This window comes from Mobula hypostoma, chromosome 24, assembly GCF_963921235.1.
Source record: "Mobula hypostoma chromosome 24, sMobHyp1.1, whole genome shotgun sequence".
Taxonomy (NCBI): Eukaryota; Metazoa; Chordata; class Chondrichthyes; order Myliobatiformes; family Myliobatidae; genus Mobula; species Mobula hypostoma.
The window spans coordinates 21,002,762-21,030,092 of record NC_086120.1 but is presented as its reverse complement, the minus strand read 5'-3'; the positions used below and the strand labels follow the sequence as shown (position 1 = coordinate 21,030,092).

General features: G+C 41.6%; 1 protein-coding gene across 2 annotated transcripts in view; it reads left to right on the top strand.

Moving 5' to 3' along the window:
- Positions 1–1,786: 1,786 nt before the first annotated feature.
- The window catches only part of fbn2b (fibrillin 2b), a 287,896-nt gene continuing 262,351 nt past the window's right edge, over positions 1,787–27,331 (top strand). Inside the window, exons 1-2 of one of the 2 annotated variants that reach the window (XM_063032677.1) lie at positions 1,787–1,910; positions 2,062–2,293. In XM_063032677.1, the coding sequence (XP_062888747.1) occupies positions 2,118–2,293 (176 nt within the window). In that variant the 5' untranslated portion in view covers positions 1,787–1,910; positions 2,062–2,117. Of the gene's footprint in view, positions 1,911–1,999; positions 2,294–27,331 lie in introns of those variants that run through there. The other variant, XM_063032678.1, reaches the window with a different exon arrangement.

Below are 27,331 nucleotides of genomic sequence, written 5' to 3'. Positions count from 1 at the left end.
AAGGTCTGTATGGTTTTATGAGTAGAAAAATCAGTGGAATGGTATGTTGATAGGGAAACCAGAAATGATTCTGGCTGATAATGACTGAGGTGGGTGGACGCTGGTTTGATTCTTAGGGAATTCTGCTGGAGGGGCTGATGGATGACTTAACTCCGCTCTTCTGTACTGCAACATTTATTCCTCCAGCCGTCCCAAAACAACTGATGAGTCCTGATGAAGGGTCTCAGCCTAAAACACAATTCTTTATTACACTCCATTGATGCTGCCTGACCTGCTGAGGTGTCCCAGCATTTTGCGTACGTTAGCCTAAAACATTTAGCTGGTCACATTAAAGTTGGAACAGAGAAAGTTAACCACAAGTGAAGTCCTGGGATTTCATTTTCACCCTTAACTCTGGAAATGGAAATCACACCTCTTGATGAATATACCCCTAAATCCACTGACCAACTTCTCACCATAGCATTCAATTCGTTCTTTGCTCAAAAGTTTACCTCAAGTTACCTCAAGTTTATCTCATCTTGGCCACTTGAATATTCTTATATCCTGGGATTATCCTTCATGCAAATATGTTCTCTTTGATTTGGCTTCTCATTCTGAATCTCTGAATTCTCATTATTAATTCTCAGTATTTCTGATCTGATGCATGTAAAACAAAAGGTACTGTTTTCTTCTGTCGGGCAGACAGGAGAAAGCAGACAGTCGGGCTGATTATTTCCATCCTGATAGTTGCTGATGTTGCCATTCCGATCCAAGGCCTTGTGGTCCTTTATTGTTGGAGGGTGATGTTGTACATCTGGAGCGGGTTGGCAGAAGGATGTCAACTTGAAGCCGTCTTCTCAGAAGCAAGGATGCCACAGTTCAGCTTATGAACATGGACACGTGTCTTCTTGCTGCATCTCCGTGAGTGAAGTTGGGGCTGTTGGTGGGAAGATAGTCGAGATGATGAAGATGTAATGAAAAGAACAGAGAACAGAGCCAGGCTGTTTTTTTTTAAATAAATGAAGATAGCTGTATTGTGTGGCACATCTGTTTGGATATGCCTGAGGCAGGAGACTGCTAATATTACAAGTGTGAGTATCTTTGGGAGAGTGAACTTCCCAAGGATTCACCCGAAATTTGTTACTCGCCAATCTTTGACAGGTTTTCTAATCACTAATTACAAAGCCAGTCAGAAGAATTCATTTAGAAACATAGTTTTCCAAAAAAGTCAAAACTAGAGTTTGGCTTTTCAACCATGGGGCAATGGATTATTTGTTATGCTATGTATAAGAGGCAAGAGCAGCATACAAATTTAGTTATTTATCGCTTTCCGTCAGGAGCTTTATTAGCGGTGGTAAATTAAATCTGAATATGGTTTCGAGCGCCGGTGTAAATCAATGGGTTTACGCTCCAGGTAAATTGGCGTGATTCTGAGGTGAATTCCATTTACTCTCCTCATTTCTGTTGTCCGCTAAAGTTAACAGATTTCTCCTTTAAGAATATGTATCCGGGACCGATTTCTTGAGAACTCTGATCTTGTTGGGAGAGTCTGAAGCGGGTTCCTTGGAAAAAGATCTTATAACTGAAAATGTGCAATCGATCCTGTTCATTTCAGAGCCGCAAAGGTTGAGGAAGGTCCGTCTCAGGAATGTGCTGGTTTGTCCATTAGCCTCTCGTTGCTGTCGGCCAAGGACCGCCTCCTTGCCCAGTTTGGCTACAGCTGTCAATCCCACCTCCCCCCACCCCTTCCTTTTTGCCCCCCCCCCCTCCATGCCCTGCTCAGGTTAGGATTTTATCCCCTCCCTGGCCCAGATCCCCCACCAAACAAAGAGCTCTAGGCTGATCAGAATCTCCCGACCCTGAAGGAATTCGCTGGGTATTGATTAAAAGCAGATGTTTCCCCGCTGCTACGCTGTGCGCTCCCATTGATGGTAAACTTTTGGCTTTGTTTAAAACTCTTGTGTGCTCAGAGCTTACCCCTTCTTTGCTGAGAGTCGCCTGCTGCTGTGTCAGAATTCATGTGAGGGGGAGTGGGAGTTTGAGACAACACTAATTCTCTCTCTCTCTCTCTCTCTGCTCCAGCTCGGGGGGCTGAGAGTCTGCAGCAGTTTGAAGCTTTCTCCAGGAGATTGTGTAGGATGAGGGTACGGTGGATAGCCAAGTTTGTGCTGGGATGTACGGTTCTCATATCTCTCTCCATTGAAGAGGCGCGGATCCAACGAAGCGGCGACTTTAGAGCGGCAAGATTCGCTGGAGCCGGGGACAGAGACTCACAATCGCGGGTCAGGAGACGAGGTCAAGACAACCTAAGAGGGTAAAGTTCAGTCAATTACAAATATCCGAACAAATTACAGTCAAATATCTAATCGATATGGGGTCCACAACTCATTTTGTACTAAATATGACCCCCCCCCATCACAACAGTGAATCAGCGTTCCCAAATCATTATATTTAGTATAAATATATATGTATTTTTATTTGCATAAAACAAATGCTACTCAGCAACTTTGCTTGGCATCTGGAGTTTGATCTCTCTTTGAAATGACCCCGTCTAATAAAGAGAAATTTGGAAGGATTCATTGTGTAATTTGTGATCCTCTCCACTGTTTGGCCTCTATCCACAATCAGTTCCACCCAAACTCGACCCCCACTCGCTCCCGTTTGCTTCAAACTTTGTGCTTTTGTGTAGCGAATGCAGTCGAAAGTGGGAACCAGCGGTTGGCTTGCAGCGAACGGATGGATGGGGCAAGGGGACGCCGAGTGTTTTAACGGGAGGGCGACGTAACCACAAATTTAAATTCGGGGAGGATTTGAATTCGTGCCGGGCTGAGTTTATGGGCTTACACTTGGAGGATGTCCACTTCTTTTGTCTTGGTTGGAATGTGACTTGGGGAGTGGGGGGTGGGGGTTTGAGGTGATTTTAGAGTATGGTTTAGGAAAACTCTCAAGCTTTTGAAGGGATTTTGGACCCACTTGTAGCATCTGTATTTAAAAGAACATGGATTTGAACTTCATAGTATATGTGTGAATTTGCGTCCGTGTACTTAACAGCCTCTCTGAACTCAGATACTCAAATAGTAAGACAGCACATGAAATGTAGCCAGAACGCCCCTCTGGAAATCCAAGGAGAAGGGGGAGGGGCGGATGGTTAATTGTAACTGAATAAGTCAAATTCCATTTTATACTACATGGCACTTCAGGATTTTAACCATTGTTTTTGGATCACTTTCTGTGGTTTAATCATTTTTACCATGAAAACCACTGCTGTGGTTTGTCAAAACACAGGTCTAATTAATGGAACGTTCTGCGCGACCACTGCAAATACGTGGGGTTTTAACCGGGAGAAACGCTATAAAACTAGCTGACTACAAACGGGGTTAAACGGGGTCTGAGTAGGGCCAAGACAGTGAAAGTGATTAGATACTATTGGTAATGTTATTTTTTTATTGCGTTTATTGCTAAATAAATAGTCGATTTAAATTGAGCCAAGGTTTCTTATTCGTTATTATGAATTTTAAGTCAGTCTCAAATTTCATAATTACTCAGAAAATATGTATAACTTGAATTAACGTGCAGGTTTCACAGAGACCCGGATTTAATTTGGCTGCTTAAGTCTTTCACCTTAAAGGATGGAGACATTATGTTTTTAGCTATCATTGGCAGACTGGAGAGGCTGCAAAACTAGACTGTGACGGAACAATTAGCATGGTGTTTTGCTGGTGGCCAGCCTGCTGTGGCTTTTCAAGTTGATTTTCCATGAACATTTTGTAATTCGGTTACAATGAACCTTAAGTGTCGGTTGAGTTGAAATGCATATGTCACTGAGACCTTTAATTCAGATTAAAGCTCCATTCATTCTTCTGCTTAATAGTCGAACCCAGGGTTCTTTTGAATGCTACACGTGCAGAGTAATTTACAGTCTGATGCAAGAGTAAAGCTGTTCCATTGTAAAAGAAGTGAGAGTCTACCAAAAGTGCATACAGGGGAATCGTAATTTTTCACTGAGTTTCAAAAGTTTGGAATGTTTTATGATTTTTTAAAAACAGTAACTTACTGTGCATTCACAACTAGCTCACAATTATTGTCACATATTTGATGAAGCCTGGAGACCATGCTGTGTTTCTGTAGCAGTTTGTCAGTTTTTTTTAACACTCAGTAGTCACTGTGAGAGTGGGATTGGCATGTAGATTTTAAGCATTTTTATCTGATTTCTCTTGAGATAATGCAATAACCATTAATTTTATATATATATTTAGTATGTTAACTAACTTTTCTTCGCTTTGCAAGTCTGTACAATGTAACAAATGGGTTGATATGAAACCTTCAGACACTGGGGGAAACTGTCTCAGTTGTAATATTTAAAGCATAGCTATTGTAAAATTACTAAATATTTTTTAAAAATTCAGCACTTTAAATGGATAATTGATATTAGTCCATGGGAATAGTGAAAGTGCTAGTTATATTTAATCTGTAAAGGAAAACCTTATGAAGATCTATTGTTTGATCGACAATTCTCAGCCGTCACTTGAATTGCTTTCTTTGAATATTTCTTCCAGTGTTTCTTCCAATGAAAACTTTCTTTGGATTTAGTAATTAAGGTGTGGCATGAAATGAGCTGTTGCAGTTCAGTCATTCCCTGTGTGAATGCATTATTGTAATATTACAGTAGTGAATGTGTTTAAAAGTTAGCCTCGTCTTGAATCATCAATTAACCCAAGCAAAGCAACTTGAGTTTTTCTGATAGTATACTATGATTCTTTTAATCAGCTTTCAAAGTGCTAAATTATTTTATGTTTTGAGTGGTACTTTATATACGAATTAAATCCAGAACAAAATATCTTTTGAACCTCATTTGTCTCAACTGATTACTATCCAATTCATATCCAAATTTCCCACACTGGAGAGACCTTTATGCAGTCAAAGTTTACATACTTAAGTGGAAATTGTCTCCATCTGACCCCACTCAGGCAGACTTAAAATCTGGTCTAAGGTACAATGGCACTATATTCTATGCACTTACAAACATAAGTGCATAGAATATATGGCGATAATAAAGGATTCTGATTCTGATTCTGAACATAAAGGGTGAGAAACCATCATGCTTAGAGATGTCAAATATTGTTTCTGCTCAATTTGGGACTGAATCTGTTTCCAAACTTGTATTGTAGTAATTGCAATGAAAACACGTAGTTGGAGTTTAAAGGTACTTACTTCATGGTTTAAAGGTATGAGCAAAAATATATCTGGAAGAAACTTGTTTCTTATAACTATATTTCTTGCTAATACTACAGAGTTCAGTACTTCACAAAGTTATGATTCATCACAGATTTAGATAACCATTGATAATGGGAGTTAGTAAAGATGGAGTTTGATAAATGAGAAGAATTTCAATGCTTTAAGCTTTCTGTTCAGGCAAAGTGAAATATTGGGGATGATGGAAATCCAAAACAAACCAAAAAAAATGCTAACAATACTCAGACAACACTGGTAGAGAGAAAAACAGAATTAACATTTTCAATTGATGACCTTTTAAGAGCTGAGAATAGGTAGAACTAGAACAAGTTTAAGATGCACAGAAAGACAAGGGAGGGGAGGAGAAAACAAAAGGATATTTCTGTAGAAAGTGGAAGGTAGAAGAAATTGAATGACGAAAGTGCGATGCTTCAAGGTGAAGGATAGAGTATGAAATGTAAATACAGAATAATTATTTGAAGTCACCAGAGGGAATATGGTATAAATAATGGAAATCTAAAATTCAAATGCCAAGAATGCTGATTACCTGAAATAGTTGAACTCATTGTTGAATGCAGAAGACTCTAGTGTGCCAAATGAGAAGATGACTGATCGACTTTAAGTTTACATTGAGTTCCTTTGGAACAGTGTAAGAAATTAAAGAAAGAGGGGGGCAGAGATACTTGGCTTACTTGTGGACTGGATGGTGGTGTTCTGCAATGCACTCCCCAGACTGTATTTGGTCTTTGTGATGTACAAGCAACCATATTTTGGGCTGCAAAACCATATATTAAATACAAGAAAGCAGAAGTAAATCACAGCTTGATGTAGAAAATGTGTTTGGGCCTCTAGGTGATGGGAGGACAGATGATAAAGCATAGGTGTTTCAACTCCTCTAGCTGCATGGGAAGATGCTGTGAGAAGGAGAGATGGTGGAGATGCATGAGGCATTGGTTTCTTCGAAATGCTTAAAGTGAATGAGAAAAGCACGTCTGTTGATGCTGTTGCATTGGAACTGTCGACATTATGGAGAATAATCCTTTGAATGAGTAGGCTTATTTTAGTGCACAATATGGATGGGGAAGATAGAAACATCAAAACATAAAACATAAGAGTAGGGTTATATCATTCTGTTCCTTGGCCCTGCTCCACCATTTTTCGTGATCAGACTGATCACCCAAATTCAGAAGAACTATGTTCCTGAAGTCTCTCTGCATCCCTTGATCCCTTTGGCATTAAGAAACGTACATCATCCTTTATCATATTTAATAACTTGGCCCCACTCCCATCGGTGGTAGAGGATTTCACATGTTCACCACCCTCTGGGTGAAGAAATTTCTCTTGTCTTGATTTTAATTTCTATTCTTCATATTCTGAGGCTCTGGCGTTTGGTTCTGGACTCTCCATCCCCAGTGAACACCCTTCTTGTATCTAATCTTCCCAGTCATATAAGAACTTTATAGGTTTCAATGAGATCCTCTTTCATTCTTCTGGTACTCCAGTAAATATTGGCCTTTTCATTTCAGGAATAAAGTCTAGTAAGCTCAACTCTACCTTTGTGTCATGTATAGGCTTAATAGTTGTTGAATTCAGTTCCCTCATCTAAATCATTCACGAACATATGGCGACTTGCTGGAGTAGAAGCTGAGATCCATGCAGCAATTTACTAGTCATTGCCTGCCACCCAAAAAAGACCCTAGCCTTGTTTCATGTTTATTAACCAATTCTCAATCTCCTTGCTTTAACTTCGCATACTAATCTTTCAGATGGGATTTACATCAAAAGCCTTTGAAAGTTGAAGTATATCAATCACATATCCATTGGTTCTCACTTTGAATTACATTCACAAAACTTCAGTAAATTAATTTGCATAATCCTTTTATTAACCGATGTTAACTCTGTCCAATTCCTTTAATTCATTCCAAATGATTCTGTCATCTATTACAGTATAATAGATTCTAGCAGTTTTCCTACTGCTGACATTAAGCATACTGATTTGTAATTTCCCACTGTTTTCCTTCCTCCTTTTTTGAACAGTGGAATTACATTTGCCAGCCTTCAAGCTGTGGGAAGTGTACCAAAGACTAAAGAATTTTGGAAGTTGACCACCAATGCATTTACTGTTTCCAGAGCCATTTCCTTACATTATCATGCCCAGAGGACTTGTCTGCCTTTAGCCCCATTATTTTTTCTAGCACTATTTCTTTACTATTACTGATCTCATTTCGTTCCTCCCACTCTCTAAAACTGTGGCGTCCCAACATATGTGAGAAGTGCTTTGTCTTCTTTGTAAAGACAGACCCAAAGTATATGTTTAATTCTTCTGCCAATTCTTTATTTCTGGTCATAATTTTTGACTTGCATGGAAGATGCATTTTTTCTCTAAGCTTTTTTTTCACAGTATTGAAGCTTTCACAGGAATTTTGCTCTCGTGCTCTATCGAACTCACTTCAATCTTTTTGTTCTTTTCTAAATTCTAAATTCTAAATGGCTTCTAATCTTCAGGCCAGCTGCCTTTGCTGTTAATTTAATAATGCCACCTCTTCAGATTCAGGGGAAGTGGTACAGACAGATACAGTTGCAATATCTAAGAGGAATTTGGACAGGTACATGCACAGGAAAAGAGTAGAGGGAGATGGCCCTACCCTGGGTAAAAGGGATCAGTATAAATAGGCATCGCATTGGCATGGATGAGTTGGGCCGAAGGGCCCATTTCTGTGCTATACAACTCTGCGACTGTTTCTATTCCTACTTTCATTTAAAACCAGGATTGAACCTCTTCCTTGATTTATTTTTATGTTTGATGGGAATGAATAATGAGTAAAAATAAATAATCATTTATGCCTTTAGTTATTACCACAGCTCCTCTACAGTCAATCTATTTATAGAAGTCCCTGATCTTTCCTTATCAGTTCACCTCACCTAATTTCTTTTCTTCTGATTCTGTGACTTCTCTTTCATGGTAGAGTTGTGCTTTCCTAACGGACCAAACACAGGAAGGTTATTACCCATTCCTTTTTCATCATGAGGTATCTGGTCATCTGTCGGTTCCTCAACATTTTGCTCTAAAAATTGATGTTTTGCTAATTTGGTTTCTACAATATGTATGTTAAGTTACTCATGATTGCAGTCATATTCTGCTTGCATGTGTTTTTAATTCATATTTAAATCCATCCCCTATATCACTACTGCTGTTTGGGTGGAGGTGGAGCGGGGGAGGACAATAGAGAAGGCCCACCAATATTTTTTGCCATTGGTGTTTCTCAGATCCATCAATTCAGATTCTGCTTCATTACTTGGGGCAGCATGGTAGTGTAGCAGTTAGTGCGACACTATTAGAATGCCAGTGATCCAAGTTCAATTCTGCCACTTCTCTCCATGATGCATGGGTTTCTTCTGGGTGCTCTGGTTTCTACCCACTTTCCAAAGATATATGGGTTAATAGGTTAATTGGTTACATGGGTATAATTGGGTCGTGCAGACTCGTTGTGCCATAAGGGCCTGTTACCAAGCTGTATCTATAAAATAAAAGAATAAAAACCTTCCCAGGCAAATGCCCAATTTAAACATCGCATTGATTTCCTCCTTTAACATAACCCCTCATTTGACCTCTTTCTGTTTTTCCTGTTAAATATTGAATACCTTCTGGATGTTCAATCTTAATATTTGGTTATCCTATGGCCATGTCTTGGTGAGGGCAATAGTATAACTTTTATCTGCTGTGTGTTAATTCTTGTACCTCATTGCTAAATGTTCTGCATAATGAGGACAATGACTTTCGTATTGTCTCTTTTAGCATAACTAGCTCCTTTAGCTTAACTTCTGCACGATGGCTCAAGTTGCCTCTTATTTCCTCCGCCTTCTATTTTTGATTCTTCCTTTTCTGTCATCCATTTCTCTCCTCCTTTTGCCCATCTCTGTTTCCCCACTGAAGTTCCAACCTCTGCTAACCTGGGAGTTTAAATCCCTCCAGGTTGCTATATTACATATCTCTTCAGGGAACTTAATACCAGTCATTCCCAAATGTAGAGTTATAGAATCATAGGACATGACTTCACAGAAGCAGGCCCTTTGGCCCATCTAGTCCATGCTGAACTATTATTCTGCCTAGTCCCATTGACCTGCACTCAGACCATAGCCCTCTATACCCCTCCTATCTATGTATGAATCCAAATTTCTCTTAAATGTTGTCATCCAACCTGCATCGGCCAGTTGAATTGGTAGCTCATTGCACACTTGCCCCATGCTCTCGGTGAAGAACTTCCACCTCAGGTTCCCCTTAGTTATACTGTACTTCGCCTTCACCCTTAACCCTTGGCCTTAGTTTTAGTCCCATTCAATCTCAGTGGAAAAAGCCTGCTTGCATTTACCCTAACTTTACCCCTCATAATTTTGTATCCCTCTTTCAAATCTCCCCTAGGAAATAAAGTTCAACCTTTCAATATTACTCAGGTCCTCAAGTACTGGCAACATCCTTGTAAATTTTCTCTGTGCCTTTTCACTCTTATTTACATCTCTCGTGTAGGTAGGTGACTAGAACTGCACACAATACTCCAAAATAGGCCTCACCAATGTCTTATGCAACTTCAACTCCCAACTCCTGTACTCAGTATTTTGATTTATGAATGTCAAAGTGCCTACAGCTCTTTTTACAACCCTGGTGTGGTGCAATGTTCCCTCTAATTTGTAATGACCAGTGTGCACAAAAATCTCGTGCTCTGCAATTTTTTTGCTCAGTGACAACAACTTGGGTGCACTGAATAACTTCTTCAATAAGAAGAGTATAAATAAGCCAATTCTAAAATCTGCTGACAAATCATCACAAACTCCATGTTATCAAGACCGTCCGCATCAGAAACCAAAAAAGGAAATGTGATTGTGTACAATCTTGAAATAATACTTAACATGCCAGTGAGGTAGAGGGTGATCAGTAGGAAAAGATGTGTGCATGTGCACACCTTAGAGGGAACATTGGTGTGACATCACAAATACCTGTGACACCACTTTCAAGTAATTATGGATCTGTATTCCCAGATCCCTCTGTTCTAACTGCACTTGGCTGTGCCATACTACAGCTTACTATGTAAGTTCTACCCTCCCAAAGTGTAACATCTCACCTTTGTCTACATTAAATTCATCTGCCATTTTTCAGCCCATTTTTCCAGCTGGTCCAGATTCTGCTGCAAGCCTAGATAGCCTTCCTCGCTGTTTACTGCATCCCCAATCTTGGTGTCATCTGCAAATTTGCTGATCCAGTTTACCACATTATCATCCAGATCATTGATATAGATGGCAAACAAAGGCGGGCACAGCCCTGATCCCTGCTGCACACAGGTCTCCAATCAGACAGTCACCCATCTTCTCTTGCGAAGCCAGTGTCTAATCCAATTTACTACCTCACACTGAATGGTAAGCTAATGAATCTTCTTGCCCAACCTCTAATGCGGGACCTAGTCAAAGGATTAAATTATTCTATAGGTAAAATAGATAGGTGCAATTTGTCCTATTGGCATCTTCCCCAGAACTGGTCCCAGGAATCTGAATCCTTCCTGTCATGAGAAGAAAGATCCGTATCCTATTTTCTGTTGCTCACTGGAATTCAGAAGGATCGGGGGGGGGGGGGGGATCTCATTGAATCCTTTCGGATGTTGAAAGGCCTAGACAGAGTAGATGTGGAAAGGATGTTTCCCATGGTGGGAGAGTCTAGGACAAGAAGGCACAGCCTCATAATAGAGGGGCGCCCTTTCAAAACAGATGAGGAGAAATTTCTTTTGCCAAAGGGTGGTGAATTTGTGGAATTTGTTGCCACATGCAGCTGTGGAGGCCAGGTTGTTGGGTGTGTTTAAGGCAGAGATTGATACGTTCTTGATTGGACATGGCATCAAAGGTTACGGGGAGAAGGCCGGGAACTGGGGTTGAGGAGGAAAATAAAAAAGGGATCAGCCATGATTGAATGGCGGAGCAGACTTGATGGGCCAGATGACCTCTGCTCCTACGTCTTATGGTTTTATGGTCTTTTCCTCGTTCAATTTGTTTAGGGTAGATTTTCTCTGAGTTAGGAAATTTTTGGAATGGGTAAAATGCTGACCTGCAGAGATACACCAATGTTACCACTCCCACAACTACTCTTCCTCAGCATTTACTCAGAGCTCCAAAAGCATCACCAGGAGTTAGCTCAGTTATTTTGCCTGTGAGTGTTGGTCGTGCTTGAAAAGTGAAACAAGGAAGCAAAATGTTCACTATTATTCAACATGCGCAAAAGGCTGGAGGAGTTCGGCAAGTCAGGCAGTATCTATGGAGGGAATTAAACAGTTGAGATTTTGGGCCGAGACCCTTCATCAGGACTGGAAAGAAAGGGGGCAGAAGCCGGAATAGGAAGGTGGGGGGAGGGGAAGGAGTAAAAGCTGGCAGGTGATTGGTGAAACCAGGTGTGTGGTTGGGGTAGGGGAGAGGAATGAAGTAAGAAGCTGAGTGGTGATGATAGGTGGAAGAGATAAAGAGTTAAAGAAGAAGGAATCTGATAGGGGAGGAGAGTGACAATAGACAATAGGTGCCCTTCGAGCCAGCACCGCCATTCACTGTGATCATGGCTGATCATCCACTATCAGTATCCAGTTCCTGCCTTATCCCCATAACCTTTGATTCCGCTATCTTTAAGAGCTCTATCCATCTCTTTCTTGAAAGCATCCAGAGACTTGGGCTCCACAGCCTTCTGGGGCAGAGCATTCGATATATCCACCACTCTCTGGGTGAAAAAGTTTTTCCTCAACTCCGTTCTAAATGGCCTACCCCTAATTCTTAAACTGTGGCCTCTGGTTCTGGACTCATCCATCAGCGGGAACGTGCTTCCTGCCTGCAGCGTGTTCAATCCCTTAATAATCTTATATGTTTCAATAAGATCCCCTCTCAGCCTTCTAAATTCCGGAGTGTACAAGCCCAGTCGCTCCAATCTTTTGACATATGACAGTCCAGCCATCCGGGAATTAACCTTGTGAACCTACACTGCACTCCCTCAATAGCAAGAATGTCCTTCCTCAAATTTGGAGACCAAAACTGCACACAGTATTCCAGGTGGGTCTCACCAGGGCCCTGTACAGCTGCAGAAGGACCTCTTTGCTCTTATACTCAATTCCCCTTGTTATGAAGGCCAGCATGCCATTAGCTCTTTTCACTGCCTGCTGTACTTGCATGCTTGCTTTCAGTGACTGATGTACAAGAACACCTAGATCTCGTTGTGCTTCCCCTTTTCCTAACCTGACTCCATTTAGATAATAATCTGCCTTCCTGTTCTTACCACCAAAGTGGATAACCTCACATTTATCCACATTAAACTGCATCTGCCCACTCACCCAGCCTGTCCATGTCACCCTGCATTCTCATAACATTCTCCTCACATTTCACACTGTCTCCCAGCTTTGTGTCATTGGCAAATTTGTGAATGTTACTTTTAATTCCCTCATCTAAATCATTAATATATATCGTAAACAGCTGCGGTCCCAGCACTGAACCCTGCGGTACCCCACTGGTCACTGCCTGCCATTCCGAAAGGGACCCGTTAATCACTACTCTTTGTTTTCTGTCAGCCAGCCAATTTTCAATCCATGTCAGTACTCTGCCCCCAATACCATATGCCCTAATTTTGCCCGCTAGTTTCCTATGTGGGACTTTATCAAAGGCTTTCTGAAAGTCCAGGTACATTACATCCACTGGCTCTCCCTTGTCCATTTTCATAGTTACATCCTCAAAAAATTCCAGAAGATTAGTCAAGCACGATTTCCCCTTCGTAATTCCATGCTGACTTGGACCAATCCTGTTACTACTATCCAGATGTGTCGTAATTTCATCTTTTATAATTGACTCCAGCATCTTTCCCACCACTGACGTCAGGCTAACTGGTCTGTAATTCCTTGTTTTCTCTCTTCCTCCCTTCTTGAAGAGAGGGACAACATTAGCCACCCTGCAATCCACAGGAACTGATCCTGATTCTATAGAAAATTGGAAAATGATTACCAATGTGTCCACGATTTCTAAAGCCACCTCCTTAGGTACCCTGGGATGCAGACCATCAGGTCCCGGGGACTTATCAGCCTTCAGACCCAACAGCCTATCCAACACCAATTCCTGCCTAATATAAATTTCCTTCAATTCATCCATTACCCTAGGTCTTTTGGCCACTATTACATCTGGGAGATTGTTTGTGTCTTCCCTAGTGAAGACAGATCCAAAGTACCTGTTCAACTTGTCTGCCATTTCCTTGTTCCCCATAATAAATTCACCTGCTTCTGTCTTCAAGGGCCCAATTTTGGTCTTAACTATTTTTTTCCTTTTCACATACCTAAAGAAGCTTTTACTATCCTCCTTTATATTCTTGGCTAGTTTACCTTCGTACCTCATTTTTTCTCCATGTATTGCCTTTTTAGTTACCTTCTGTTGCTCTTTAAAAGATTCCCAATCCTCTGGCTTCCCACTCATCTTTGCTATGTTATACTTCTTCTCTTTTATTTTTATGCTGTCCATTACTTCCTTTGTCAGCCACGGCCTCCCCTTCCTCCCCTTAGGATCTTTCTTCCTCTTTGTAACAAAATGATCCTGCACCTTCTGCATTATTCCCAGAAACACTTGCCATTGCTGTTCCACTGTCACCCCTGCTAGGGTATTGTTCCATTGAACTTTGGCCAGCTCCTCCCTCATAGCACCATAGTTCCCTTTGTTCAACTGTGATACTGACACTTCCGAGTTTCCCTTCTCCCTCTCAAATTGTAGATTAAAACTTATCATATTATGGTCACTACCGCCTAATGGCTCCTTTACCTCAAGGTCCCTGATCAAATCCGGTTCATTGCACAACACTAAATCTAGAATTACGTTCTCTCTGGTAGGCTCCAGTACAAGCTGTTCTAAGAATCCATTTCGGAGGGACTCCACAAACTCCCTTTCTTGGGGTCCAGCACCAACCTGATTCCTCCAGTCTACCTGCATGTTGAAGTCCCCCATAACAACTGTAGCATTACCTTTGCAACATGCCAATTTTAACTCTTGATTCAACTTACACCCTACATCCAGTCTACTGTTTGGGGGCCTGTAGATAACTCCCATTAGGGTCTTTCTACCCTTAGAATTTCTCAGTTCTATCCATACTGACTCCACGTCTCCTGATTCTATGTCCCCCCTCGCAAGGGACTGAATATCATTCCTCACCAACAGAGCCACCCCACCCCCTCTGCCCATCAGTGTGTCCTTTCGATAGGACGTATACCTTTGAATATTCATTTCCCAGGCCCTGTCCACTTGAAGCCACGTCTCTGTTATTCCCACAACATCATACTTACCAATTTCCAACTGAGCCTCAAGCTCATCCACTTTATTTCCCCGTGTGTTCATATATAATACTTTTAATTCATTACTCCCCTCACCTCCCATATCAGTTCCTATATCACTTGGCCATACTGTATGATCCCTTCTTGAGCTTTCTGCTCTGTTGATTCTGCTGTCATTCTTAACTTTTCTTATTCTCACTTTCCCTTTATCTCCATCCTTATGTTTCCAGTTTGTTCCCTCCCCCCCCACTACTTAGTTTAAACACACCCGTGTTGCAGAGGGAAACCTGCCTGCCAGAATGCTGGTGCCCCGCTTATTAAGATGCAACCCGTCCCTTTTGTACAATTCATCCTTACCCCGAAACATATCCCAGTGGTCCAAGAATGTAAATCCTTGATTCCTGCACCAGTTCCTCAGCCACACATTCAGATCCATTATCTCCCTGTTCTTGACCACTCCAGCACGGGGAACTGGAAGCAAACCGGAGATAACCACCCTGGAAGTCCTGCTTTTCAGCCTTCTTCCGAGTTCTCTGAAGTCGCACTGTAGAATGTCTTTCCTCTTCTTCCCCACGTCATTTGCGCCGACATGCACCACCACTTCCGGATGTTCTCCTTCACCCTTGAGGATTCCTTGTAATCGGTCCGTGACGTCCTGGACCAGGGAGGCAACACACCATCCTTAAATCCCACCTGTTGCCGCAGAAACCCCTTTCTGTACCTCTCACTATGGAGTCCCCTACTACCACAGCTCTGCCTGACGTCTGTCTCCTCGGGTTTGCCTCAGCGCCAATTGCTGACTCGCAGACCCTTCCGCCCCTCAGACTGGCACTGTCTTCTGTCCCGACAGCTTCCAAGAGAGAGAACCTGTTTACGAGAGGCACATCTCCTGGGGTCTCCTGTACTTCAAGCATCCTTTCCTTCCTCATTGTCGTCCTCCTCTCTTCCTGTATCCTGGGTGTAACGATCTCAATGTAGGTCCTGTCCAGAAAACTCTCGTTCTCCCGGATTAACCTAACGTCATCCAGTTGCCTCTCCAGTGCTGCAACACAGTCCTTCAGAAGCTGAATCTGGACACATTTTCCGCAGGTGTAGGATCCAGAGGCACCATCAGTATCCCTGACCTCCCACATCATGCACGCAGCACACTGAATCAGCCCAGCGGTCATCTCTTCTCCACTTCTCACCCTCTCCGACTGTGGTGTAGTCTCTTCCCTCAGCCTCCTCGCCGAAGACTCCTGAGCCAAAGACTCGCACTTATCTCACAAGGCACTTCCCTCGACAGGCCGCTCCCCTAGAGCGAGCCTTGCTTATATTAGCTGATAATTTCAGTAATTAGCTTCACTTGCCTCGCCTCCTCCAACCCGAAAGGTGGACAATGGAAGAAAGGGAAGAGGGGCACCAGAGGGAGGTGATGGGCAGGAGAGGAGAAGAGATGAGAGTGGAACCAGAATGGGTAATGGAAAAATAGGGAAGAGGGAGAGTGGACAAATTACTGAAAGTTCAAAATTGATGTTCAAGCTATCAGGTTGGAAACTACCCAGATAGAATGTGAGGTGTTGTTCCTCCAATCTGAGAATGACCTCATCTCTGCAGTAGAGGAGGCCATGGGCTAACATCTCTGAATGGGAATAGAAAGTCAAATTGAAATTGGTGGCCAACGGAAAATCCTGCCTTTTGTGGCAGGCAGAGCAAAATTGCTTGACAACATGTTCTTCCAAACTACGTCAGGTCTCACCAGTGTAGAGGAGGCTGCACTTGGAGCACAGATACAATAGGTGGCCCTGACAAACTTGCAGATGAAGTGTCGCCTCAGCTGGAAGGACTGTTTGGGGCCCTAAATGGTGGCAAGGGATGAGTTGTAGGGGCAGGTAGAGCACGTGTCATGCTTCCAGGGAAAAGTGCTCAGAGGGAGATGAGTAGGGAGGGACAAGGCAGGCAGGGTCATCTATTGTATCCAGAGCTCCCAGTGCGACCTGGTGTAGATTGGGGTCTACTTTGTGTGCATGTGTGTAAACCAGCTACTAGTAGTCATGGTTAAGACTAACTGTAATGTGTCACAGTCAAATATTTTTAACACTCAAGAATGTAGGTAGTTCAAGAGCTATGGTTTGAGAGAAGTGGAAACTTTGATAATAAACAGCCGTATGAGAAAGCTATATTGTTGAATTTTTCTTCAGAATCAGAATCAGGTTTAATATCACTGACGTATGTCATGAAATTTGTTGTTTTGCAGCAACAGTACAGTGCAGTACATAATAGCAGAATCAATAAATTACAGTTAGACAATTCAGAACTGTTTTGTCCACTGTGGTTCTATGCATTCAGGCTCAGAGATGCTAGAAATAGCCCGGAGTGATTTCACTATTTTAGTAAGTTAGGAATTACGAACCATTTCTAAGGTATTGACATTCATCTTAAGTGTTACAATAAAAATGAAGATTAGAAGGATGAAATCACCAAAAGCATTGCATGAAGGCAGTCCATTATTTGCACTCAGTGCCTGCACTTATGTTGTTCATTTACAGTCAATCCAAAGAACATGGTAAATGAATTCCTATTGATAACTCTTAGGAATTAATACACAGTTTCATAATACTGTAGAGTTATTGGTTGTTTTCTAATTTGTTCTCCATTTCATTTCAACACAAAAAGCGTTACTCAGTTAAATGGTAGTTTGTCTTTTTTACACCTTTTAATTATTTCCATGAAACTTAGGCTAATTGGGCCAAAGTATACTGGTCCCAATGTGTCCTATTAATCGGAATCCAAATTAGTGAAGTAGTGCAAAAAGAGAGGGAAACAATTACTGAGATTGTGTACATGGGTTCATTGTCCATTCAGAAATCTGATGTCGGAAGGGAAGGAACTGTTCTTAAAATGCTCAGTGTGGGTCTTCACGCTTCTTTGTCTCCTCGTTGCTGGTAGCAATGAGAAGCGGGCATGTCATGGATGATGAAAGTCCTTAATGATGGATGTCACCATCTTGAAGCATCGCCTTTTGAAGATGTCCTTGATACTGGGGAGGCTACTGCCCATGATGGAACTGGGTGAGTCTGCATCTGCAGCTTTCTACAGCCTTGCCTGATCCTATGCAGTGGCTCCTCCAAACTAGATGGGGATGCAACCAGTTTGAATGCTCTCCATGGTACATCTGTGCATTTACTAGAATTTTTAGTGATATACCAAATCTCCTAATGAATTATAGCTGCTGTAGTGCCTTCTTCATTGTTGCATCAATATGTTAGGCCCAGGATAAATCTTTAGAGATGTTGACACCCTGGAACTTGAAACTGCTCACTCTTTCCACTGCTGATCCCTCGAGGAGGACTGGTATGTGTCCCCTCGACTTCCCTTTCCTGAAGCCCACAATCAATTCCTTGATCTTACAGATGTTGAGTGCAAGGTTGTTGTTGTGACACAACTGATCTGTCAGCTGAGCTGTCTCACTCCTATATGCCTCTTCATCATGATTGGAAAATCTGCCAACAATAGTTGTGTCATCAGCAAATTTATAGATGGCATTTGAGCTGTGTCTGGTCACACAGTTAGGATGTAGAGCAGGGGTTCCCAACCTGGAGTCCATAGACCCCTCAGCTCTTGGTAGGGGTCCATGGCATAAAAAAGGTTGTGAACCCTCTGGTGTAGAGAAAGTAGAGTAGTGGGCTACTTTCTTGAGGTGTGCTAGTGTTGATTGTCAGAAAGAAGGAGATGTTATTTTCAATTCTCACTGATTGTGGTCTCCCAATGAGGAAGTCCAGGATCCAGTAGCAGAGGGAGGTACAAAGACTCAGGTTTTGGAGATTGTTGATTAATACTGTTGTTATGATGGAGATGAACACAACTGTAATCAATAAACAGAATGCAAGAATCAAATGCAAAAACAAATATTGTTAGTTTATGTTGCATGTATAATTACCATAATAGAAGGAAGATAGATACCTGTATGTACAAAAGACATTCAAAATTCAATGTTTCAAAGTAAGTTCAAAGTCAACCCAGTGATCCACTCCCTATGCAATCCTTCTGCAATTTACTCTTCCGTGGACTTTGCTTTCAATTCCTCCATTGGGACTTCTGTCCAAAGCCAATGTTATCACTTAGAACTATGAGGAAAAATTTTCTCTTTCTCTATCTCCACTCAGCTGTTCAGCATCATTGGATCACAATGCTCAGATAAAGTGGCAGCCACCAACACCAATGAAATGAGGCTGATTAAATGCTAGTCTGATCTCCATGATGATTCAAAGGCTGGATAAGCAACAGGTTTAATCTGTTGGGGTAGAATTATGTCTAGGTTTGCTCAGTTTAAACTAAAATAAATTCAAACCGTTTTAATTTCTTGTCTTAATTAAAATTTTAACCATCTGGAATTGGGCAGAATTTGGGTTATTGGGAGGCCAGCATTTATAGCCCATTACCTCTTTGGATATATAACATGATGCTCACATATGTTAGGCTGAAGTGTTGAATGTGCCCTGGGTACATACTGTTTGATTTGTAGCACAGTTATTGCCATCATTCTGTGTAGTTGAAGCAGTAACTCCATCTTTAAAATGCCAGGTACATTTACAGCAGATGCTGCTGGTGTTCACCATCTGCACCTGAAATTTTGCCGCTCGTTTTGAGGAAATACATTGTCATTGTTTTGTGTATCAGTTCTGATTTTCTACTGAATTCTGTGGAAAGAAACAAAATTAAGCATGGGTATTTTAAACTATAATTAACTCCATAAAATATTTTTGTGCAGCTGGAAGTGTTTCTGATCATGAATCCTCAACACCAATCGTATTTAACTTGTTGCTACACTAAAGTTTCTTGCAGAAGAAAGGTTCCATTGAAAAGGAAAATAATGATACAAAAAAGGATTGGGACAGGTAAATAACACTACACTACAAAATTGATATTTTTAAAGTAGGAAGGGAGGATAAAAAGATCTAAGGCCTGTATGCACATGAATGCATGAAGTGTATGCAGCAAGGTTGCTGAACTGCGGATGCTATTAACCTCATCAGATTACAGTGTGGCAGTGACTGATCCCTGGCTATAAAAAAGGACAGGGCTATAAATATTACAGAATGTGTGGTGTTTCAGGAAAGGTTCTGAATGGAAGAAAGGAGGGAAGCAGGAATACTAATTAGGAAGAATGTTACAGTTCCGGAGAAAGATCTCCCGACAGATTGAGGAAGGAAACTATCTGTATGGAATTAAGAAACAATACAGTTATATTTCCACCACTTGGATTATTCTACAGGCCACAAACACATGGAACGAATAAATTTGCACAGAAGTCACAGAGGAGAGTTAATTGGAACTTTGATAACAATACCATATCAAGCTAGAGGAGTTTCTGAAATGTTCATGAGAGCTGTTTGCTATTTGGTATGTTTCCAGTCGAAGGAGAAAGGCAGCGTTGCTGGACATAGTTCTGGGAAATGGAGCCAGGTTAAATAGAGTCATAGACAAGTACAGCACAGAAACAGGCCCTTTGGCCCATCTAGTCCACGCCAAACCATTTAAACTGCCTACTCCCATCGACCCTCCCCGGACCATACCCCTATCATCCATGTACCTAACCAAACTTTTCTCAGGCTTTGAAACTGAGCTCACATACATCACTTGCGCTGACAACTTGTTCCACACACTCACCACCTTCTGAGTGAAAAAATGCAGTAGGAGCATTTAGGAAACAGCAATCAAACTATGAAAAAGTTGATAAAAATCATAGATTCAAGATAAAAGTGGTTAATGGGAGATGAGGAAGTTCCCCAATGATGAGACCATCCCTGGTTCAGGTTAAAAGGATTCAAGAGTTTGGCAGGCAAAATCATAATGAACAATGTGAAACTCTAAGGCGGATGTGTTTCAGCTTCAGACTGAATACTTTCTTACAAGGGCAGCTGGTAGAGAAATTAAAGGTGGAGCTCTGTGGCTGACAAAATGGGTAGAAAGTAAAACAGATTGGGGTGGGGGGGGTTGGTGGGGGAAGCATATAACAGATGCCAGGTTGTAAGCAGGAGCCAGGCTGATGGCTCATTATTTAAAGGGGCAGTGAAAAATGATCCAGGCAAAAAGACCTGTGAGAAAAGATGTACAGCTTGAGTGTGTGAACAGGAAAAGAATTGAAAGAGTTGGAAAATCGAAAATGAAATTTATTCATGGAGGCAGAGGGGATGGCTGAGGCACTAAACAAGTTCTTCATATCAGTCTCACCCAACAAGAATGGGATAGAATCCCAGCAGATCAAGATGTTGAGGTTTTGGCTTGGTTAAAAATTAATCATGAGGTTAATCATGTTCGATGAGAAGCATCCTAATATGCTGAGGAAAGTAGAGGAGGAAATTGCAGAGGCACTGGCTAAAATCTTCCAAACTCATATGGATTTGGGACAGAAAGATTGTAACACCTCATGTTCAGAAAGTTGTCAGGAAAATTGCAACAACCATAGACCTGTCAGTTTCATCTCGGTAATAAGGAAGTTCAATAAACAATAATCAGTGATAGATGTAGCAGCCACTTGGATGTGTGCATTACTTGGAAAAAGTCAGCAAGGATTTGTTATAAACAATCCATGTCCAATTAACTTTTTGATAAGGTAACAGAGAGGATTGATGAAGGATATGCAATTGACTTGTGTATATTGATGTTCAAAACGTGTTTGATGAAGTTCTGCTTTGTCCACTTATCAGGATTGGAAGTTACAGTTCTGCAGCACGGATAGAAGATTGAGTAAGTAATAAGAAAGGGGGTAATAGTTGTTTGGGGGACTGGAGGGAATTGCAGAGTGTATTTCCTCAAGGTGGGTACAGTGACCATGCCTTTCTTAATATAGATTTGAATGTGCAAGGCACAAGTTCCAAATTTACAGGTGACACAAAACTGCATTGTACTGCAGGTGGTAGGAATTGTCTGCTGCAGTGGGTGAATAGGTAGTAGGTGCAACTTAATGCTGAGAAATGCCATGTGTCACATTTAAATGCGAAGAGGCAATATAAGCTATAGGCACAATTCTAAAATGGGTGTAAGAGCAGGGAGATATGTAATAACATGTGCATTGAAAGTTACTATGCAGTTTGAAAGTGATTAAAGAAGGACACAGTAACCTGGATTTGATAAGTGGAAAGTACAGGAGCAAGGAAGTTACAGTGAACCTTTATAGAATGCTGATGTGGCCATGTGGAATGTTGTGTCTGAATCTGGGTGCCTTTACATTAAAAAAGAAGAACAAGCTTTTGAAAAGTAACAATAAGGGTTAATGAGAAGAACAGTGCAGTGATTTCTTGTGCTGCAGAGTTTGTGCTGTTTCCTTGTGAATGCATGTGTTTTGTCTGGGTGCTCCAGTTCCTCCCACGTGAAAGATGTGTCCATTGATAGGTTAATTGGTAACTGTAAATTGTCCTTAGTGTGTGGATGAGTGGTAGATTGTGGGTGGATGATTCTATGATTCTATCATGGCTAATATTCTACTTTGGATATGTTGAGTATGCCCAAAAGAAAATGGATCTTAGGATTGTACATGGTGACATATATGTACTTTGATAATAAATTTACTTTCAACTTTGAAATACTTTTGAGAATAAAATAGGATTTGTGGAGGATTACTGAAGAACACAGAACATAGAAGAGTACAGCACAGAAACAGGCCCTTCGGCCCATAATGCTGTGCTGAACCAATTAAATTAGAAATCAAATGGCCAGCTAAATTAATCTCTATTGCCTACACAATGTCCATATCGTTCCATTTTCCCTGCACTCGTGTGACTATCTAAATGTCTCTTAAAAGGCCCTGATATATCTGCCTCTACCACCACGCCAGGCAGCGTACTCCAGAAACCCACCGCTCTCTTTGTAAAAAAATTTGTCCCTCACATCCCCTTTGAAATTACCTCCTCTCACCTTAAATGCATGCCCTCTGTTATTAGATATTTCACCCTTTGGGAAAAGATACTGTCTGTTGACTGTATCTATCCCTCTCATAATCTTATAAGCCTCAGTCAGGTCTCCGCTCAGCCTTCACAGCTCTGGAGAAAACAACCCAAGTTTGTTCAATCTCTCGCTTTAGCACATGCCCTCTAACCCAAGCAGAAAAATAAAATTAGTGCCTCGAAGAAGCTCTTAACACCAGCTTCCACTGTTAGCTTGATTAGTCATGATATTAAAAAGCTTCCTTGATAGCAATTGTATTGTTCTTCCCAGTTGTCTTTTAGAAATTTCCAGGCTGCTCTTCTCCTCATTAAGCTCCTGCCCGAGATACCACCAAGTACAAAGATCGTGTCCTGGGGGCAAACTACCTCCAACGTAGCAAAGGTCAAATCCTGAATGCGGGCAAGATGTGAGAGGGTGCACAGTCGTCCTTCAATTTGAACATTCTCTTCCTGTGGATCTAATTGGTTATGTACTGTAGTCTCAACATTGTGTCTAGTTTTGTTGCATGTCAATGTTTCAGAACTGTTAAATGTACAGGGATTTGTAGGTCAGAAGAGAGGATCTGCCTTCCTTCAACGTGATCCTTAAACCTGCGTCATGCTTCCTCTATCGTTGGTAGGTACTCAGTTGTAAACGACTGATTAGTATGAATTCAGTGGTTAAAAGGGCCCGTTTCCATTCCATGACACTACGGAATTATTGCAAGAAGTGGGACTGAAATGAGATGGGTAGATTGGAGAAGCCGGGTTTGTGCTCTTTGGACCAGAAGAGGTTATTGACAAAATCCTGCATCAGGACTGCAATTGAAGAGGGAAAATAACTTGAGTCTCAAGCTAAAACATTGACATTTTCTTCCACATCCCCCCCCCCTCCCCAAGCAGATTCAATCAGCGGAATTTCTCCAGCAGGATGTTTGCTTCTCTGCTCCAGATTCCAGCATCTCCTTTATCTCCATTATTACTGGAATGGTAGAATTTTTCTTACAAGGAAGGTTTAGCTGAACTAAGCCTTCATTTACTTGAGTTTAGAAAAGTTCACAATTCTGATGGCAGTCTGTTTATCCTAGATGTGGTTTGGGCCTAGTGGGGAGGGGCGGTGGGACGAGAACTGGTGGTCTCATGCTCAGGATACAATATAAAACATTTAGGACTGCAATAATGAATTTGTGGATTTATCTCCCACGGGAGATGGTGGAGGCTGGGCAGTTGAATATATTTAAGAAGAAGCCAGATGGATTTCGAGGCACAAAATTGGAGATTTGTAGAGAGAGCAAGAATGTGCTAGTGAGATAGAATATCTGACATGACTTTACTGAATTCAGAGTATGTTTGAGGGACTGAAAGGCCTGCCTTAGAACATTTTATGACATACAAAAACCAAAGGTAACTTGAAGAGAAACTTTTTTTTTAAGCAGTGAGTAACTAGAGTCTGGAATGTACTGCCAGGCTAGTTGTGGAGGTAGATTCAATTATAATAAGAAGCAACTGTGTAAGTATCTGAAAAGAAAGGATTTGCAGGGAGTGAGGAGCAGGAGGAGGGATGGGAGCAGCCAGAATATTCTTACATAAAGCCAGTATAGATTCGATGGGCCAAAAAGTATGTAGAAATGGTTTGGGTGTGATCGCCCAAATAGTCTTAAAGTGCAACAAGCCAATATTTCCAAAAAAGGCCAAATAGCTAGTCTGTGTTGCAAACGTTCTGTAATATGTAAAAGCAATTAAGCTGTTTGTGGATTTATCTGGGTCAGATGGGGTCCAAAGTTCCTGATCTGACTGTAACTGAGGAGGCAGAAGTGGGTGAGAAGTTAAACTGAGCGTGGATTATGAATGACAAGTCAAACAGGGTTCCCAGTCCAGAAGATATCTGCTGATTAATGTGGATCTTTGTGGATCAGAGGCTGTTTGTGCCTAGTTATGAAAGCCTTGCTTGCAGTTGAGTTCTTCATATTAAAACCTATTTTCCAAGTTTGTATCTGAAAGATACCAGGCCGGTAGGGCTGGGGTTAAGGGTGGGTGGATTCAAAAATATCTAATGCCACCTCCATGGAACTACTGATCAGAAAGTACCCCCACTTCGGTCTCTTGGACCAGCCAGAGTCCTCATCTGGGACTTTGCGGTCCAGCCTGACCCTCTCTTGCAGAACTTCAGCCAAATAGAGTCTTCATCTGGGGCATTCAGCCCAGCCTGGCCTTCATCTGGGACACTGTAGTTCTGCAAGATCCATTCCTTGTGGAGTAGTAGCTCAGCCAGAAGTTTTACCTGGTCTTAGTGATCTAAAGTTTCCATGATGCACTGTCCACCTCCTGGAATCAATTTCCTAGGATACTTATATACATACTAACATAAGTATGAACTAGAAGCATGGATAGGTTATTTCCCTGAAGCCAGCACTTTATTTAATAAAATCGTATCTGATCTGATTGTAACCTCAATTTTAAATTCCTATCTAAACCTGGTTATCTTTCACACACATGCTTATCTGGAATTTATCTGCCTAAATACAGTGGATTCCAGTTAATTGGGACACATTGAGACCAGCGCATTTTGGCCTAATTAGGCAACTGCCCCAATTAGCTGATGTTTCATGGAGATAGTTAATAAGGTATAAAAAAGACAAACTACTGTTTAACTGAGTAACAAATTTAACTGAGTCAAATACAGAACAAATTAGAGCATTACCGACACTACTACTGTATTATAAAACTGTTCCTAATAGTTATCGACAAAGAAATTAATCCAGTGTACGCTGCCGTGTTTTTTGATTGACTGTCAGTGAACAAAACAGCACAGACTCCAATGAGTTGCCTTCTAACAATACTTTTGATGGTTGCATCCTCCAAATTTTCATTTTCATTTTAACACTCCAGATGATTGTCAATACCTTCAAATTATTCGTAGTTTATAACTTGTTGAACATAGAACATAGAAATCTCCCGCACATACAGGCACTTCGGCCGACAATGTTGTGCTGACCATGTAACCTGCTCTAGAAAATGCCAGCTACTTGAAGTAGTGAAATTGTTTCATTTTCACTCCCAGCTGCTTCTGGTATCTCCAAACCTGAATGCTTAAACCCACAGTGAGCAAAACAGTACATATATTTATTTAACACACATAAAAGTTGCTGGTGAACGCAGCAGGCCAGGCAGCATCTCTAGGAAGAGGTGCAGTCGACGTTTCAGGCCAAGACCCTTCGTCAGGACTAACTGAAGGAAGAGTTAGTAAGAGATTTGAAAGTGGGTGGGGGGGGGAGATCCAAAATGATAGGAGAAGACAGGAGGGGGAGGGATGGAGCCAAGAGCTGGACAGGTGATAGGCAAAAGGGATACGAGAGGATCATGGGACAGGAGGTCCGGGAAGAAAGACAAGGAGGGGGGGAGACAGAGGATGGGCAAGGGGTATATTCAGAGGGACAGAGGGAAAAAAAGGAGAGTGAGAGAAAGAATGTGTATATAAAAATAAGTAACAGATGGGGTACGAGGGGGAGGTGGGGCATTAGCGGAAGTTTTATGTGTGTTGCTTGAATTTCCAGCATCTGCAGAATTCCTGTTGTTTACATATATTTATTTGGTATTGCTGCTTATTTTTCACCAATTATCAATGGCAAAAATCACTGCTTTTTGAACACAACCACACACAACTGACACTACTTAAAAACTGTTCATGGTGTAGTGTCTAAAATCATGCAAATACACATCACTGATACTAGCTGGAAACTGTTTGGCAACAGTCTCCTGTCCCAATTAAGTGGTATAGTGTTCCAAATAATTGAAGGAATCCCATTTATTTTCCTGATTAGCTTTTGCTCTTTAAGAGTTGTCCCAAATAAATGGCTGCCCCTATTGACCGATGGCCAATTAACTGGATTCCTCTGCATATGAAAAGGCACTGATTCAAAATACTCGTTACACACATCAAAGTTGCTGGTGAACACAGCAGGCCAGGCGCATCTCTAGGTGATTCAAAATACTCATTGTGTCTGTGGTACAGGGAAGCCAGGTGGCCATGAATACCACACACAACAGTCAAAGAGGTGAGATACGAACATGCTGCGGTTTATTTTGCTTGTAAATCATCTACCCAGAATGCGTTCTCACATTCCGTTCAGTATGTAACACACAGGGAAGCTCGACAGCAACCCATAAGGGTCAAAATATACATGAATATCTAACATATCCCTCTCCCCTTATTTTAAAGGTTTCTTCCCCTCCCACATACAGACCTGCTACTGAACTATTAACATTCAATGGAATAATCATCAAGTTCAACCAGTAACAAAAACATTTTTTCTAAACTAGGGAAAAAGGGTAGACTGTCTCTGTTCCCAGACATAACCCTGGGGATTATTCTGCCCCAGGTGTTGAGGGTTAGTCACTAAACCAGAGATTCAATCTGTCCACAGGCCGTCTGTTCCTGTGAGGGTACCGATGATCTGGGGTTGACGCCAACATCATTCTATCTCTTGGTGATGTACTGTATGTATAGATCTTGGCTTGGGGATTACATTGTCAGTAGGGGGCACCTTAGAAAGCACTGATGGGAGAGCACTAGCTGTGTCATTTTACCTTAACGGAGGTTCTGTAGTTGTCTCAGAATCCTGTCCCATTTCTACAACTGGATCTCATTGGTCAGTTTGTGTTGGTTTTCAGTAGCCTCAGAAGTGGGCAACCGTTGATCAACATGCCTTCTCCAGATGTGGTTACTAGTTTCCACACTGGATGACACAGGACCAAATTGTGTCACTACTGTCACAAGTATCCACTTTGTTCCAGAGATGTAATTCTAGGCAAGTACTCTCTCTCCTGCTGTGAAACTTCAGTACTTTGCTTTGGCACATCTCTCTGCTTGGGTTTTTTGTTCACTTAGCATAATCTGTT